General features: G+C 39.0%; 1 protein-coding gene across 2 annotated transcripts in view; it reads right to left on the minus strand.

Moving 5' to 3' along the window:
• The window catches only part of LOC139696112 (uncharacterized), a 1,156,921-nt gene that overhangs the window by 740,962 nt on the left and 398,501 nt on the right, over window positions 1-17,458 (minus strand). The window contains exon 3 of one of the 2 annotated variants that reach the window (XM_071594712.1): window positions 6,612-6,671. The exons of the other annotated variant lie outside the window; for it this stretch is intronic. Coding sequence (XP_071450813.1) covers window positions 6,612-6,671 — 60 coding nt within the window. The remainder of the gene's footprint in view (window positions 1-6,611; window positions 6,672-17,458) is intronic. 2 annotated transcript variants of the gene reach the window in all.

Consider the following 17,458-nt stretch of genomic DNA (forward strand, 5'->3'; position numbering starts at 1 on the left):
GATGCGGATGAGGCTGTACCAAGGAGGTGTCTTTTAGCGTCTGTGATGCATATTAGTTGAAGCTCGGGGGTATTCAAAACGAGCCAAAAATGCGTGACGTCCCGTCACGGTCTAGCCCAAGGGAAAGAGACATCGGCGGACAATCTCCGTGCCCTTCACTCTAATTTTACGCTCGGCAACATCCGACACCTGAAGCGACGCACCCTGGCGTGGATTTAGAGCCGTAAGGATTTCGTTTCCCAGGGTTGACTTTCGATATAAAGCAAATCGTTAGGTGATGATGATGCAACGAAATGGCGATACTTTCCGGATAAATCGAGAAACAACAACCATACCACACAATGAAACGAGAGTTTCCGATACATCGCATAATATCGATACCATTTCATTAAAAATTTTAGGATCAATCGTAAAATATCGACCGTAGAGGATTTTGATATTTTTCCGAATCACGAACTTAGTAATTTCTTTGAGTATAGCAAGGTACTCAAGTGTATAATTCTGACAAAATTATATGACAAAATTAAATAATGCCCATATAGTAATGCAACAAAAGTAGATGATTCTAATTAAAGTTAATAATTCTCATAAAAACATTAAAATTGCAGCATAAAATTTTCATAAAAGCACATGACAAAATAATATAATTCTCATGTCCACTATACCGTTTTTAGGATTTCACAGATCCCCGAGTAATACCCTTTAATGCATGTCACTCTAATATTTGTTTAAAAAATTATTCAAATTTTTCCGTTTTACTACTCACTTATAATATCGATCAAAGCTGAAACTGATTTTTCACAAAAAAAAGAGAAATTTAAGGAAAACTATAGACAGTTCCATCTGTTTGGAAGAAGAGATATTCCCTGCCGATCACCTGCTGCATTAGAAACACCGAAATGGAATGCGTGGACCCATTTCAATACCTGAGGCGTTACCTTCAGTCAACCCTCTGTCTCTCCTGGGTGAAACACATACGGGGAATATGTGGACAAGCTTACAAAAAATTAGAATTTACTAGAAGATTACTGGGCAAATGTGATGAAAAGGCAATGGGGAAATGTTATCTGTCGTTGATTAGGTCTCATTTAGAATATGCTGCAAGTACATTTATGGGATCCTAAACGAAGTTGGGTTGATTTCCGATCAATTGGATCGCGTGCAGCGTAAAGGAGATAGATTTGTAAAACGTCGCTAAGATAAACTTAGTGGCGCATTCAAAATATTAGAGGAGCTAGGCTGGGAATCACTTAATGGAGCGAAGTGTAAATTACAGATTAAATCTCTTGCATAAATTGGAAGGATAACTATTTATCAGTGATGTTGAAAATGAAAAATTACCCCATCGAACTACGATAGGAGAGAGACCAAGGGAATAAGATTTGGAAGCTCTAACGTGGAACCGAGGGATAAAAAGATGTTATTTTTCCCACGAACGACAAAGCATCAAGATAACTGTACCCGGAGCTATCGGAGGGAGGAAAAGCATTTTTCTATATTCATTCTAAGATCACTAGAATGCTGACATTATTTCATCTAACCTTAATTACTACGAACCCTATTACTGGTAGCTTATCTGGTACGCGTACAGAAGTATATCTCATGTAGCTGCAGTGCATATACCTGCAGTTATCATGGCCTACATTTTTTTAATTGTTCAGTATGCACATCGTAAATAAGTAGTAAGATAAGATTAATTTATTCTTGCAGGTCAGGTATCTAACCTTTTAGTCGTGGCTTTCAGGGTATTATGTAGATGTGAATTCCTGGTATCATTTCTTTAATAATTCTAATGATTAGAGTACCGAGAAGAGCGAATTCCCTCTTATAATTATTAATTAAAACCTTATCTATACAATATAAATAGCAAAGCCAAACGAAGCATGGAAAGAGTCGGACGAGGAGTTTTCCGTTCTTCTACGCGGCGAAGTCCTCCACACTTGAGTGCTCGGAGGAAGTGATGAAGCCTGAAGAAGGATGAAAGAAAAAGTTTTGAAGGAATGAGGAAGATGGGGGGTGATTCTCGGCGAGAATGAGGGCACGCGATAATGGCACGCACGGCAATATTGTCACCAGGCAACGGGCGAAAGATAACGGTGGCGGGAGAGGCAGGCCGGGGGAGGGGGAGTAAAAGGGGTCGCATGGGGAGTATCCTTGGGAACGGGGAGACACGATGGATAAGCCGGGTGAGAAAGAAGCGGAAATATGTTTGGGGTAGTTCATGGAGGGGTGTGGGGGTGGAGGGTGAGTGAGGTGGGAGTCATAAGGGAGAGGGGTGTTAGGGGGGGTTGCGAGATGAGAGCGCTGAAGGGTGTGAGTTTTGAAAGAGCGGATAAACTGCAACCACCGAGCACATAATGCGGAGGGGTGGTTCTCAAAGAGGGGGACGTTTCAACCCCCTCCCCCAACTCCATCCAAATCCCTCGACCACCCCGTGGAACCCAGATGGCTGTCCGGATATTGCGATGCTTTTTCTTGGGAGAGAGGATCTTACACATATAAAAAAAAGGATGTAATGAATTTTCTTGAGAGGATCCCAGCCTCTGCAATTACGTCATGACATAACTACCATAGAACGTATTTAAAAAAACATAAAAGCGTGGATACTGCGATAAAATGCGTGGATAAAAGTGAAACTTTATAATCAACGGCAATTCTAAAAGAGGCTTAAATGCAGGGGAAGAAAGTTACTGGCCAGCGTTAACGGTCGTGTACATGTATATTTGTGAAAGCACAGTAAACATTGCGCCACAGACTCGTTGTACCCTAATGGGACCAGCGAAATATCGACGTACATTGTGTTTCTGTTAATCTTTTTATATTTTGTAGTGGGATGCAAGTGTGGAATAGGATATTTGATCGCCATATGTACTATATATTATATATATATATATATATATATATATATATATATATATATATATATATATATATATATATATATATATTTCTGTCCTCTTCCTAAAGAAAGGTGCTGTGGACCACCGAAATTTCGAAACCTAGTGAGTTTCTTTTTCTCATTGTATGTTTGTGTGATTTTATCTTTGTCTATTACTGCTATCTCCATAAACATATCAAATATAGTGGCAACAAATAAAGCAAAGGGAGCATGGTGGAAGACGCAGTGCGAGGTGATTGAACGTGTTAAGAAGGAAGAAATTGGTGCGCCGTACAGCAAAGTTAAATCTATATCGGGAAGTAAGAAAGGAAGATCTATGCTAACAGTTAGAGAAAGGCGGGTAAGATAAAGGTTGACACAGGAAAGATACAAGAGAGATGGAAGGAATATATAGAAGAACTGTATAGTAACGAACTTAAAACTTAGACCAACAAAGATAGGCATAGAAAAGGAACATCAAGTAAAGTACAATAGCATAGGTCCAGACATATTCGACGATGAGATTGAAAAGGCATTTAGTGAGTTGAAATCAAATAAGGCCATGAGGGTAGATAACATACCTGCGGAACTACTGAAATGTTTAGGAAAATGTGGGAGGAGGAGGCTATATGGGCTGATTCGTAGTATCTATGAGAAAGGTATCTGTCAGATAGACTTTGTGAGATCAGTGTTAGTTCCCATTCCGAAAAAGGTAAAGTCTACATAATAAGAGGACTATAGGACAATAAGTTTGATATCCCACGCAGCTAAAGTTGTTCTAAGGATCATAAACAAAAGCATAGAGAGTAGGGCAAATGATTACTTAGGAGATGATCAGTTTGGGTTTAGGAAGGGGAGAGGTACGCGTGATGCCATTGCAGTAATGAGATTATTAATCGAGTGCAATATAGAACACAACCAGGACCAGTGTATTTGCCTGTTTCGTTGATTTCAAAAAGGCGTTTGACAGAGGGAATTGGGAAAAACTAGCATAGCATGTGCATAGCTATGTACGGCGCGGAAACTTGGTCATTGAAGTAGGAGGATAGATGTAGACTGGAGGCTTTTGATATGTGGTTAGGGAACAGGATGGATGATGTTACGTGGACCAAAAGAAACACAAGCGAGGGAGTGTTAGGTATGGAGGGGAAAGACAAGGGATTGTTGGGAAAAATCCAAATGAGGCATGGCCAATTAATGCTGACCGTTTTGATTGGAGATGGAATGTTGTAGACTGGAATAAAGGGAAACATGCTAGGAAAACGAGGAAAGGGAAGGAATAGGATAGAGATGTTAGACGGAATGAAGGGAGAAAGGAAAAATGCACAATTGAAGATGGGCCTATTGCGGTGTTGGAAGTCGAGTTATATCTCGTAAGGAGAGGCAAATAAATTATTATCACATTGTGTTTTAGATTGGTAGCTTGTGCACATAAAAACGTGCATCAACCGACAGATTATGGAAAAAAATGTGCGGATGGGTATGAACACACCAGCAAATGCCCATTGTATCTGCATCAAATCAAACCGAGGGTTGACTTCAATAGACGAGGGAAGATCTCTACATTCCAACTAATCCCAGCAAAGCGGGAGATATTCACACATCCAGATGATCTTCCTGACCTCTCTCCCACCTGAGGTTAACTCCACGGCTCTCCCGTGCAATCCCAACATTCAACAGATTTCAGCTCCCGAGTGGAAAACCAGTCGGTCAACCCGAGCGGTCAAACCACACCCAGGGTATACTCATATATGTACTTACAAGGATTTTTTTAAGGGTTTTCCGAGGGGACAATGGTTTTCTGGAGGTGTGCGGGTCTGACCGTAGACGTCATAATACACCTGGACCCCGCCTTAACCATCTCCCCGCTGACCCCTCCAAATCCAAACAACCCCTTTTACCGAGGAGAGAGTGCGAGGGTCTTTTCTTGCTGCCGACTGATCAAAGTTAAAGCCGTGGCAACATTCTCTCCCCCTCGCGCACGGAAATACAAAAAAATAGGGGTGTAGGCGTCTGAAGGAAGGACTCTTGAAGAAGAGTCTCTTCAAGAGTCTCTCTTGAAGAAGGCCCCTGAGAGGGCCGAAAGCTCGAACAATTTACCGTGTAAGTGTTCTTTTATATGTGTCTATTCTTTTCTATTTGTGTTATGTTGTGTCAGCCCATTATTGTGCCGCTCGTATGAGTTTCTCTGGACAATCGTTATATATATATATATATATATATATATATATATATATATATATATATATATATATATATATATAAACACACAGTAATCAACTCGAAGGTCGGTTTGGTAGGCGATGGTAGAGTTCACCCAGTACTAAGCCCGATGGCATGTGAAATTCACACATCAGGGTAGGGGGACCAGTTCCTTTCCCTGTGCCGGTTATGGTTTCCCAGGAAGACCTGGTACCCGAAAAATCACTTTAGCTTGGGTGGAGCTGCAGGTGCGCAGAGTGCCTTGCCCGGGAATCGAACCCGGGACCCTCTGGTCAGCAGTCCAACGTTATATCCCCTGGACTACCGCGACCTATATATATATAGACACAAACATACATTCAAACATTAAAAATATGGCGAAAAAAAATTCGAATGCGCTTGTGATTAGCCTGATTCCGCCTCCGCCGCCTCTACTGTGTCTTTTATAAATCTTCCAAACCCTTTTCATTGCATCTATTTCAATGTGAATGTGTGTGTATGTATATATATATATACTCAACTCTCTCCCGCCCTTCCCCTATTCCTCTTGCACTTCCAAGAATGTTGTTTATCTTCTTACCTGTAAACTCTGCCCGTCCTTTTACATAGGCCAATGTTCCACACCACTTAACATTAGGATTAACAACCACCGCGCCTCGTGCAATCCCTCCTCCCCGTCCGCGGGTCTCCCCATCCCTAAACATGCTTCCCATCATAATACCCCCTTCAACCAGTGTTACAATGTTTCCGTCCTAGCGTCCCTTCCCACATCCGATAACCCTATAGAATTAAAAACCCTTGAATTGGCTTTCATTTACATCTGTATGGCCTATCAGCATCCGGGCCTCAATGTCGTTCACTGATGGGAGTGGCCTAAAACTGTTACTTCCACCCCTTCCCTCTCCCTTTCCTCTCCCCAACCATTCATTTCACCCCTCCTTCGCCTCCCGTTCTCCCCTTCCCCTGGCCCCCTTCCCTTTCTCTCGCACCCCTCACCTCAACAATTCCAGCAGTCATTACTTCTACATCTTCAGAGGAAGACGGATTGTTTCCGTCGAAATATCAAGAAAATACGTGTGAGTGTTCTCTTTTTTTGTGTTTCTATATTATGTGTTACTGTGTATTGTACTATTCGGCACTTCCGTGTTACGTCTATGAAAGCATATACTATATATATATATATATATATATATATATATATATATATATATATATATATATATATATATATATATATATATATATATATATATATACACATATACACACACACACAAACACACATTTTTATAGGGACGCATTATCAAAAATTCAAGGTCAAATTCCGGGCACAGAGAACAAATAATAAAATGCCATTCCTTAATTGAACAAATTTTGATCAGAAGTTTGCCAGCAATACTATTCGATCCCTTGTCTAACAGGGTAAATATTAAAAAAAAGGTGCAAACAATTCACATAATATTTTGATTGAGTGATCTAATCAGCAGTAATCAGAGTATTCCGTTTGAGGAGAAGAGTGTAGAGTACAAACCTTTCGTGTTTAACGAAGCTCGATCTATGTTAACCCTTTGCCTAAGGGGGACCAACGTATCTGGAAGAAAAAATGAAAAGAAATAAATGTGAATTAGCTCATGTTTTTCAAATAACATGTAAAAAAACAACATAAATAAATCAAAGAAAATTAACAAAATAATATAAAAAATATTGCTGCAAAAGGTTCCCAACATCTTCAAACCATATTTCGTGTTGATGAATATACAAAAGTAAACCTACGTTTGGAATTCATTTCTTTTTCGTGGATCGAAGAGGCATCCGCGATAAAGTACATCCGACACATACAATATCCTCCGCTGTGAAAATAAACCCATTCAATAAATACAGAGACTCTTTGATGACCATACATTTATACTCTCCCGACGTGAATTTCGGAGTTGAACTTCAGGTTTGCATAATTTAACAGAGGATAAAAGGAAGTTAACCAAACAGCGGATATTGCGGTAAGCTCCAATTTGTGAGGATGCGAAAACCGAATAAACCGAAGAATTTCTAAATATTTATAGCTCTATCCATTTGGAAATTCCGACAACTTCGCGTCCAACGATATTTTCACCACAAAGGAACACTCAAGTACATTGAAAATTAATATTTGACCAATCATCAAAATATTAAAATGTTTACAAGCCTTTCCACGATACATCAAGGGAAGTGTTTTTAAAAATCTCAATGTTTTCGATTTTCATGTCGTTGATGGGTAATAGGGCGCCATGGCAACCAAATATATTTTGTAATTGAGAACGCGTTTCTAAGAAGAAAACTAATGTAAAATAAAAAATACCCCGGAATTTTGTAAAACTGATATTTAACCGACCACTGCAATGTTGTTTTCAAACATAAAGTTCTTCTTACGCTGCCTTTCTCAAGGGACGTGTTAAAAGTTTTAAATGAATTACCACTTCTCGCTGTTAATGAGAAAATGGCGACCTGGAAACCAAATACGATTGAAAATTATTGACGAGTTTCTTGGACTTAAGTTTAAGTAGTAGAAGCCTTATAACCATCCACAAAATAACCATTTGGGGTTTTGTTGTGAAAAAAAAACAATTCAAGAGGCACACATTTTACGATTTAATTTTAGCATGAATAAATAAAATACTCGTATAGTAGTTTGTTAGGCGTAAGGAATGACGCATTAAAGGTATGACATTAAAAGTTTAAAGAATCGCTACGCTCTATGTCCCAAGTATTTAGTGGGTTTAAGTACTTCATATTTTCAGGAAAACAGGTTAAGTAAATAGTATGAGGGAAAAAGTCTCATCTCTCCCGTGTTTAAAAAATGGAAAAAAATCATTTGTCAACCAGGTCTTATCCGGACACCGTTAGCTTTGCAAACAAGTACTATCGTTTTGAACGATAGAGGAGGGATTTAGAATTATGCCTATGTTGTCCTAGTCAATTTTTTCCTTCGCTTCAAAAAGGATTGGCCTTAAAGATTTGTCCTGTGAAGTAATTTCCATTTTATTAGCATAAGAATGTTACACAGAAACGATCAGCAAAAAAACAACAAAGGAAATAGAACATTTTCAGTGCATCGTAGAAACTTACTACGGTAAAAATAAAAAGGCGATCATCTTCAGCTTATACTACAAAAAGTTAAGGGATAAAAAAAATGCAATGAATTTGTAATCATTTTTATTTCAGGCAAAGCTATAATAGATTTCAGGTGTAGCGTCCGGGATGAAATTTGAGTACTTCATTGAATGCAAACTAGATCACACAGTAAATATGATTGAACATTATCAGAAAAATACCTCATTATGTAACCATGACATTATAGAAAATAATACGCTTTTTTAATCATTCTGACGCACAATCAATTTGCACAAAATCGGGCAGATTAGTTCATAGAACATTTTAGAAATGTGAACTTTAATCACGAATATACGTAGATATTAATATTTACGAGTATATAGGAAAATATATTCCCAGAGTAATTTTGAAATGCTATCGACATACAAGATCTCACGAAATATTGTTCGAAAAAAAATTATCGATATCATCCCTGATTTTTTTTAAATCACATATCAAATTACAAAAAAATATATTCATAAAAAAATTAACAGACCATATTCATATATAATTCACACGCATATGAGCATCGAGTATAAAAAAATAACTGAGGCAGTAAGTAGTAACGTGAGATGCATCTTGGGAGAATACCTAGAAAAAATTCGTTAATGGCCTGTCTGGAATACGAAAAAAAAATACGAAAAAAATACGAAAAAAAAACCGAACTCTCCGAAGCGTACACGTTTTTCCTAGACCATGAAAGGCTAACGTAGGGAAGAAGAGGGGTTCGGAGGACGGATGCTTAAAAAAGAGATGCCTGCTAAACCGTGGGCATTGGGACGACGAAAAAGACTAACATATTCAAAAAAAAAGAAACGCAAATGCCGCGTCATTATCGATCCTTTCATAAAGATGACGAAGAGAGAAGTGAGGAGACGAATGCGAAAGTTCTGCACGTCCACGTAGCGTGGGAGTTCCTTTGTGTGGAGGCGAGTACTTGTCTAATTGACCCAAGCGAACGCGCCAGACGAGTCGATTCTAGACGGATTCGACTGTCACGTGAGGACGGTCAAGCGATTAGGCGGGGGAGAGTAACAGGGGGGGGGGGTTGGAACTCGTGACGGATCACGTGCAGGGAGGAGACGGAAATAAATGACGGCCGAAGAACGCAAGGGAGGGCCTAACGAACACGCATCCAAGCGTAAGTAAGCCTTTCCTACGCGTGATTCAAAACCGGCGATCGATCGAAGAGACAGACACTTCGAATTCGGGAATTCGATCCTGATAAGCGCGAAATCCAACCACTCCACCCCTCTCTCGACATCCTCGTTCGACCGGCTAATTCACACAGGTTTATCGATATTAATACCCCGCGATCCAACAAAAATTGAAGGAGCAGGAATCCCACCTACTTTCATCAATAACTACACCTACATTATACCCCGCAAGCAGCTGCAAGGGCGTGTGGTGGGGGGTGTTAGGTTACCACCCGTAAAAGAGAACAAAACCTCATGCAAAATCAACACATACATGCAAGCCTACACCCAAGGTGGCGTAAACATTCATGCAAAAACGAAGTGAGCTTAGCGCAGTTTAACAGTGCGTTTAGCGCAGATCTTTCGCATCGTCAAATTTTCAATGAAAATGGTGTGTAATGTCATCTTATCAATGTCGATAATACGATCTGGGTTCACGCGCACACTGCAGTAGAAATATTTATCCAATCAGGTGAGCGCTAAAATTTGAAAAGTAAGAAGGCGAAATTCCACTACCACATGGACATGCAACGGTCTCCTCCCCCAAATACACAGGTAGGGAATGTGACCCAACGCTGCCAAACCCTCTGTTAAATGGCCAAGACAAATGAAGGCGGAAAAGCGCGGGAATAATAATTAACATTTGAAGGAAATGGTTCAAGAGGAGAATATATCATTTGAAGAACTGGAGGTAGGAATGAAATGGACGGGGAATTCGTAAAATCAGTTAGGTTTGCTGATGACCAAGCTTTAGTTTGTCAGTCAGCCAAGGGGCTGCAAGCATTGCTGAGTGAATTGGAAATTCAGTGCGACAGGTATGGGATGAGAATCAATATTAATAAAACAAAGGTTATGCGATTTTCTAGAAAGAAAAAGGCCAGGCTTAACATTAAAGTAGGAGGGCAAAAACTAGAGCAGGTAGAACAGTTTACGTATCTCGGAAGTGTTTTGGACCAACACGGTCAACGTAGCAGGGACGTATGGAGAAGAATTGCGCTAGGCAAAGAGGCTTTCACAAGGAGGAGGGAGTTGATGACAGGGACGTTGAGTAAGCGTGTTTAGAAAAGACTCGTAAAAACCTTGATATGGAGCGTGGCTATGCACGGTGCGGAAACGTGGTCATTGAAGCAGGAGGATAGACGTAGACTGGAGGCTTTTGAAATGTGGATGTGGAGAAGAATGGAGAAGGTGAAATGGACAGAGAAGAAAACAAATGAGGAGTTGCTAGGTATAATGGGCGAAGAGAGGGGTTTGTTAGGAGGAATCCTGTGGAGGCAGGAAAAGTGGCTGAAGGGGGTATTGACCGGCAGCGGGATGTTGAAGACTGTGATAGATGGGAGAATGTTAGGGAAACGAGAAAGGGATAGGAATAGGTTAGGGATGTTGGCACGGGAAGAGGGGAGGTAATAAATACGTAAGGGAAGCGGGAAATTGGTGGAATTCACACGCTCGTCCCGGTGAGATCAATGCGGTGCTGATTCAACAGGAATGCTCTCTGGCGTGTTGGTCCATTGCCTGTGACACCGCGAACACCCGAATTTGGCATTAATCGCCTGGGATTGCATTCTTGTGGATCCGGTGGAATTCCAATGGAACAATGCGCAGAGTTAATTATGAATGTTAGTCAGCTGGCTTAGGGTACGCACGTTTTTGATGGACAGCGGCATTACCCACAAACTAAAGTTCGCATTTGACCTTGTAAAAGCTAGTTTTCATCAGACGGGTTGTAGGAATTTGTCATGAAATATAAATAAAGAGATGTAACTACGCATTGTATTTGTCAAATTAAAAATAATTGGGCAAGAAACTTGGATCCATGGGAGAAAACGTCAATTAAAAAATTGTATATATTTCATAGAAAATCCGATACTTGAGAAAAATTACGAAGACAGTAGAGTGATACTGACGGGTATATTAGAGGATTACATTGGGAATTTTTCTTAACCCTTAAAGAGAACAGGAAAGTTAATAATTTATAAAAGAAAATCAAATTATTATTTATAAGGCCTTCAAACAATAGTTGCTCTATAATCGACATCCTGGTTGCTAGGGAACAATTCACAAAAAGTCTGATTCATTTGAACGTTTTTGGAATTAAACGAAATATTATTCGTAATTATTTATGGGCAAAATCAGAATACACTGGGCGACTAGTGTAATTTAGGAATGGTACAAGAATAGATGATAGGTTAAAATAAAGCTAGTGAAATAGAAGCCGAGGAGAATCATTCAAATATCATTACCTATGAAATGAAAAAAATGGGAAATGAAAATAAAAAGGGAAATATTTTTTATCCTACCGCAGGTTTTTCCATTTTTCCCGATTCTTTATTTTTCGCGGGAAAAGTGGCATCTCAGAAACTGTCGTTTCTATACTTTATCTCTACAATTAATAATAGTCTTGACTGAATTCATATTTTACAGTACCTCAAAAAAAAACACCTTTCAAAAATATATTAAGTTTAGCACAATTTAATTGATTTTACATGGAGTAAGGTTTACCAATAATAGTACTCAAACTACACGACTCTATTAGTCGTTTTTTCAAGTTTTCTATACTCTTTGTAACTTTGATCGCGTGGTTTAAATTTTAACGTCCTACTTTCTCTATTCCGATCAATAAAATAGCCGAATATGGTCCATCTTTCATCTAGCGATGTTGCGCAATGCACCCATTGTAATTTGAAAGGTTAAGTCAATGCTGCGCAATTTAAATACAGCGAAAATTGATGGTAATTCATAAGTAGCGATGAATGACGTGGATATAATATATTTAGTGAGAAACATAGAAACATCGCAGTCACAGTTAACGATGCAATATACAATCCTCCATGAGAACTGTCCATTTTACGACAAGAATTCGATATTTCACCACTTTCCACATATATAAACAATATTCCATGAGTTCACATTATCGATATTTTAATGCATCAATTCTCTATTCGATGTATAAATACGATATTTAAAACGAAGAACGATTCGAAGGTTTTAAGATTATTGATATTAAAAGTGTTCTAACTGAGAAGGTAAATATTGGAAGTGAATATCGAGATATCAACTCTATGAGCACTATCGATATATCTAAATGAAATTGTGATCATGCATCGTGTATTGGTTTGACAGGCAAATGTTTATTCTATATTTACGACGCAAAACATTTCGAAACGTTAACACAATTAATGGTGCAAACAAACTTTCCTATCTTTAGAAGGAAAATATTTAAATACGGAACATAAATATATTTAATTGGCACATTTTTTCGTGAAACAGGAATTAAAGACATAGGAAGATGTTCTTAACACGAAATGGATTTAGAATGACGAGGACAGAAGAAAACATTCTATTTTACGAGCAAAAGAAATTACGAAGTTGGCTCCTACAAGGACATTAAATCGATTTTTTTTTACCAACAAATATATCATACGAAAATATTTCCTGCACTTAAATTTGTTTAGTCGCAAATAACTATAATTATTTATCACCTTAAATTAATCTACACTGGTCCAGATTCACAGATTAACAATAGATCAGTATCAGTTGGTTTTGCTGATCGATTTTTTTTAGCGATTAAATGAAATGGATAGTAGATTAAAAAAAATCAATTTAAAGGGAGGTAATTAGAGGATATTTATTTTTAATCATGATTAAATATTTTTTTCAAATAGGTAGCATGGAGTTAAATTCATTTTAAGGTTTGGCCATAAAAACTACATCTTAAATTGATGATAATGTCTTAAATTGATGAAAATATTTGTTTTGATAATACATAATACACGACATATTGAATAAATGTTTAAAATGTTTAATGCATAGCAACCTAGATTTAAATGATGAGTAATGAGAATAATATTTAATTAATTCGAACATAATTCTTCATTCCATCACCGAAAATCAAAGTTCCTGCACTTAAATTTGTTTAGTCGCAAATAACTATAATTATTTATCACCTTAAATTAATCTACACTGGTCCAGATTCACAGATTAACAATAGATCAGTATCAGTTGGTTTTGCTGATCGATTTTTTTTAGCGATTAAATGAAATGGATAGTAGATTAAAAAAAATCAATTTAAAGGGAGGTAATTAGAGGATATTTATTTTTAATCATGATTAAATATTTTTTTCAAATAGGTAGCATGGAGTTAAATTCATTTTAAGGTTTGGCCATAAAAACTACATCTTAAATTGATGATAATGTCTTAAATTGATGAAAATATTTGTTTTGATAATACATAATACACGACATATTGAATAAATGTTTAAAATGTTTAATGCATAGCAACCTAGATTTAAATGATGAGTAATGAGAATAATATTTAATTAATTCGAACATAATTCTTCATTCCATCACCGAAAATCAAAGTATGGCACCGAGGGTTAGACGATCAACGGGTACCAATCAATTTTACGAATCAAAAACAAACGGGAAACTGATTCGGGAATTGAGAGATGTATTTACGAATGATAAACACGAAACACGTGAGGTTGCGAGAACGCTGTCTATGTTTGACGTGCCTAATTGCCCGACACGGGACGAAGAGCGTCAAACAGCGAGATGGAGATGAGAGGAAAAATCTCTTCAACCACGGCGTCCCCAATTTCGACGGGTCGTCCCGGCACCGTCGCCGCATAAAGCATCGCATCCCTGAATGCGGTCACGTAACACGAAACCGCAACAACACTGGGGAACGGATAAAGGGAGGGGGTGGCGTCGCGGGTGGGGATGGGGGGGGTGAAACAAGGAGTAAGACTCGAGAGAGAAAACTTGGCGGGACGCCGATTTTCTTACGATCGCGAACGAATGAGACAATGATAGCCTACAATACACTCACGATTGCGGGAACTGAGATAAGAAAATCAGTCGTGACAAAGGAGTGTTGCAGGAGGAAAGAGAGGAATATATATATATATATATATATATATATATATATATATATATATATACACACACACATACACATATTTAAACCATAAAAACAGTAATCAACCCGAAGGTCGGTTTGGTAGGTAATGGTAGAGTTCACCCAGTACTAAGCCCTATACGGCGTGTGAAATTCACACATCAGGGTAGGGGGGCCAGTTCCTTTCCCTGTGCCGGCTATGGTTTCCCAGGAAGACCTGATACCCGAAAAATCACATAGCTTGGGTGGAACTGCAGGTGCCCAGAGTGCCTTGCCTGGGAATGGAACCCGGGACCCTCCGGTCAGCTGCCCAACGCTCTACCCACTGGACTACCGCGACCCACATACACATAAATGTAGGCTCCAATACCTTCATTTGTTCACCTCATATATATATATATATATATATATATATATATATGTATATACACACACATATATTTTATATATATGTAAGCCACAGTAATCAACCCGAGATAATACAAGAACACATAAAAAGAAAACTCACAATTATCGCTTAAAAATGTCGATGGAATTGAGCTCCGTCTTCCTCAGAAGAAACAATAGACAGTGGATATATATATATATATATATATATATATATATATATATATATATATATATATATATATATATATATATATATATATATATATATATATGAGGTGAACAAATGAAGGTATTGGAGCGCATCCTCGTTCCTGAGGGGGAAAAAAGTTTACGAGAGTTTTTAATTGGAGCCCTTTGGTTTGAAAGGGAACCGGCGCATAAGGGGGGGTGTAGAGGGGGACGGAAGCACTTTTAATTAGGGGAACACTCACTCGAGGAGGGGCCCCTTTCGTATGAAAAAAACAAACAACCCCCCTTCTCTGTTTTCTTCTATATATATATATTTTTTTTCTTCTATTTTTTTACCAGCCGGAGTGAGGTAACATTAATCCCATTCTCTCTCGCATACACAAGGAAGCCAGGGCCAAACTACCCATACATACCCTGCGACCGGAGACGCCTCGATGGGAATGTTGCAGGGAGATGGGGAAAAGGGGGGGGAGGAGGGAGAGGAGGTGGAGGTGGTGCCCCCCGGTGAGCAACACAGGCATCACCCTATCTAGCGAAACTCTTTTCTTCGGGGATTGCCATTATGATGGCAACTTTACCGTACTCGAGCGCGGATATGAAGTGCGGGGTAGGGGACGATAAAAGGAAGATTATTTTTAAATCCTAGGGTTCGGCGGAAAAGAGAGCCATTTGTTTAGGGGTGGGGGGGGATTGAGTGTGGAATGGCTGCAGGTGGATACATCAACCGTCACGGCCTCGCTGGGAATCGATCCACGGTCTTCTATCTCTGAAGAAGTTTATAATTTGACCTGTAAATATGGAGAGCGGCCGACTTTACAGAGATACATGCGAAGGGGAGGATTGCGATAAAGATATCCACACAAAAAATAAGTATAAAATACAAGATGATTAAGATTAAACGGTAAAATGATAGATTTGGAGGATTAACTCTTGAGACCCAAGGAAAGACGCGTCGATAGGCTTGTTTCTACTTTTACGACGAGGTGATAAAAAATGAAAATATCCCGATGCCATTTAATTAAGTTATTTTGAAAATAAACATCAACCATCGCCTAAGTTTGATGCATTCAGATCGAAACACACAAATGAATGAGAGTGCAAGGTGAACTGGGACAATAAGTGATTGCGACAGCATGACCAAATAGAAACCTAAGGGGAATTTTAAAGTACATATCCATGTTTTCCAGGCCATGATTCTCCATTATTCCATATGTGTTTTCCGGTTTACGAAGCATAAGGGACAGAAATAATGGGAGGAGGAGAGTACACGGATGTATGATTTGTAAAAGAGTGTACCTTCGTTCACTCCCAGTCCAATCCAAACCCCGACTTAAATGGCGACATCCCAATTATAAAAATTAAAAAGTAGATACAGGGTGCAGCGCTTGAAATCTGGACAAATTTAAACTTGAATTTCCCGCCACATCGTAGTTCAACTGAAGGCCACGATTGGCGTTCTTGAAAGCTATAGGTATCTAGTAAACAGCCATAACCCAAAATGGCCTAGATGTATACGTAGAATCGAGGAGTACAATCGAAGAGCCGCTGTTATCGAAAGTGTTCGCGGTGGGCGTTAAAGTTCGAAATAATATTTCGATTTTTCCCGTGCCCCAGATCAACTGCTTACGATATCGTGGCAAAGTATAATGCTTTGGAGAAGTCTGGTTAAGGTTTTACTAACCCAGCGAGGAAACGCATCCTAGGAAACTGCAGCCCTCCATTCTTCTCTATTGAATGTAACTTCCCTCAATCCATGATACCTTCTCTGTTTTACGTCCTTCTCAATTTGTCCTAAGTACGTGTCTCTCGGTTCTCCGCGTGGAATTTTCCCTTCTATTATATTCTTAATCATTCCATTGCGCATCAGTGCAATCCATCTATTTCTTCTTGGCCGCAGAGTATTCAATTTGGTTCTTTCGTCTTCAGCTCTTCTATATACTTCATCGTTCCTTACTTTGTCTGTCCGTTTAATCTATATATATATATATATATATATATATATATATATATATATATATATATATATATACATTTATAAATAATTTAGCACTAGTGGACACAGACAAAAACACAAGAAACACACAAAAAAGAAAAGAAACTCACTAAGTTTCGGAATTGGTGGTGGTCGCAGCCACCTTCCTCAAGGAAGAGAGGGATAGAGTTGCCCAACACAATTTTACCAAATTCAAACGAACACTACTTATGTATAGCCACTGATAAATTTCGTACCGAAGACGCATACAACTTTTCCGAATTGAGTTTCTCAATTGGACGCCTATTGCGCGCGCACAATAAACCCCGAAGATAGCACCCGTGATCACTCCCGAGATTCCCAGTTTGTCGGCGGGAGACCCACGAGCAATAATGACGGGCGACCGCAGTAGGATATCTAGACTCTTCTCGAAGTCCAGTCGCATTTATCTATCCCCGTAAATTTCTACTCACGTCCGGATCTCGTCACTCCACCCCCCCCCCTTCGCCACATAGCCTCCGAGTACACCCTACATGGGAGTGAGGTAGAAGGGGGGAAGAATAAAAGGAGTCGAGGGCAGAAATAGAAACCGGGATGGAGGGGAG

Source organism: Hetaerina americana, unplaced genomic scaffold (assembly GCF_022747635.1).
Source record: "Hetaerina americana unplaced genomic scaffold, ioHetAmer1.1.p SCAF_68, whole genome shotgun sequence".
NCBI classification, from domain to species: domain Eukaryota; kingdom Metazoa; phylum Arthropoda; class Insecta; order Odonata; family Calopterygidae; genus Hetaerina; species Hetaerina americana.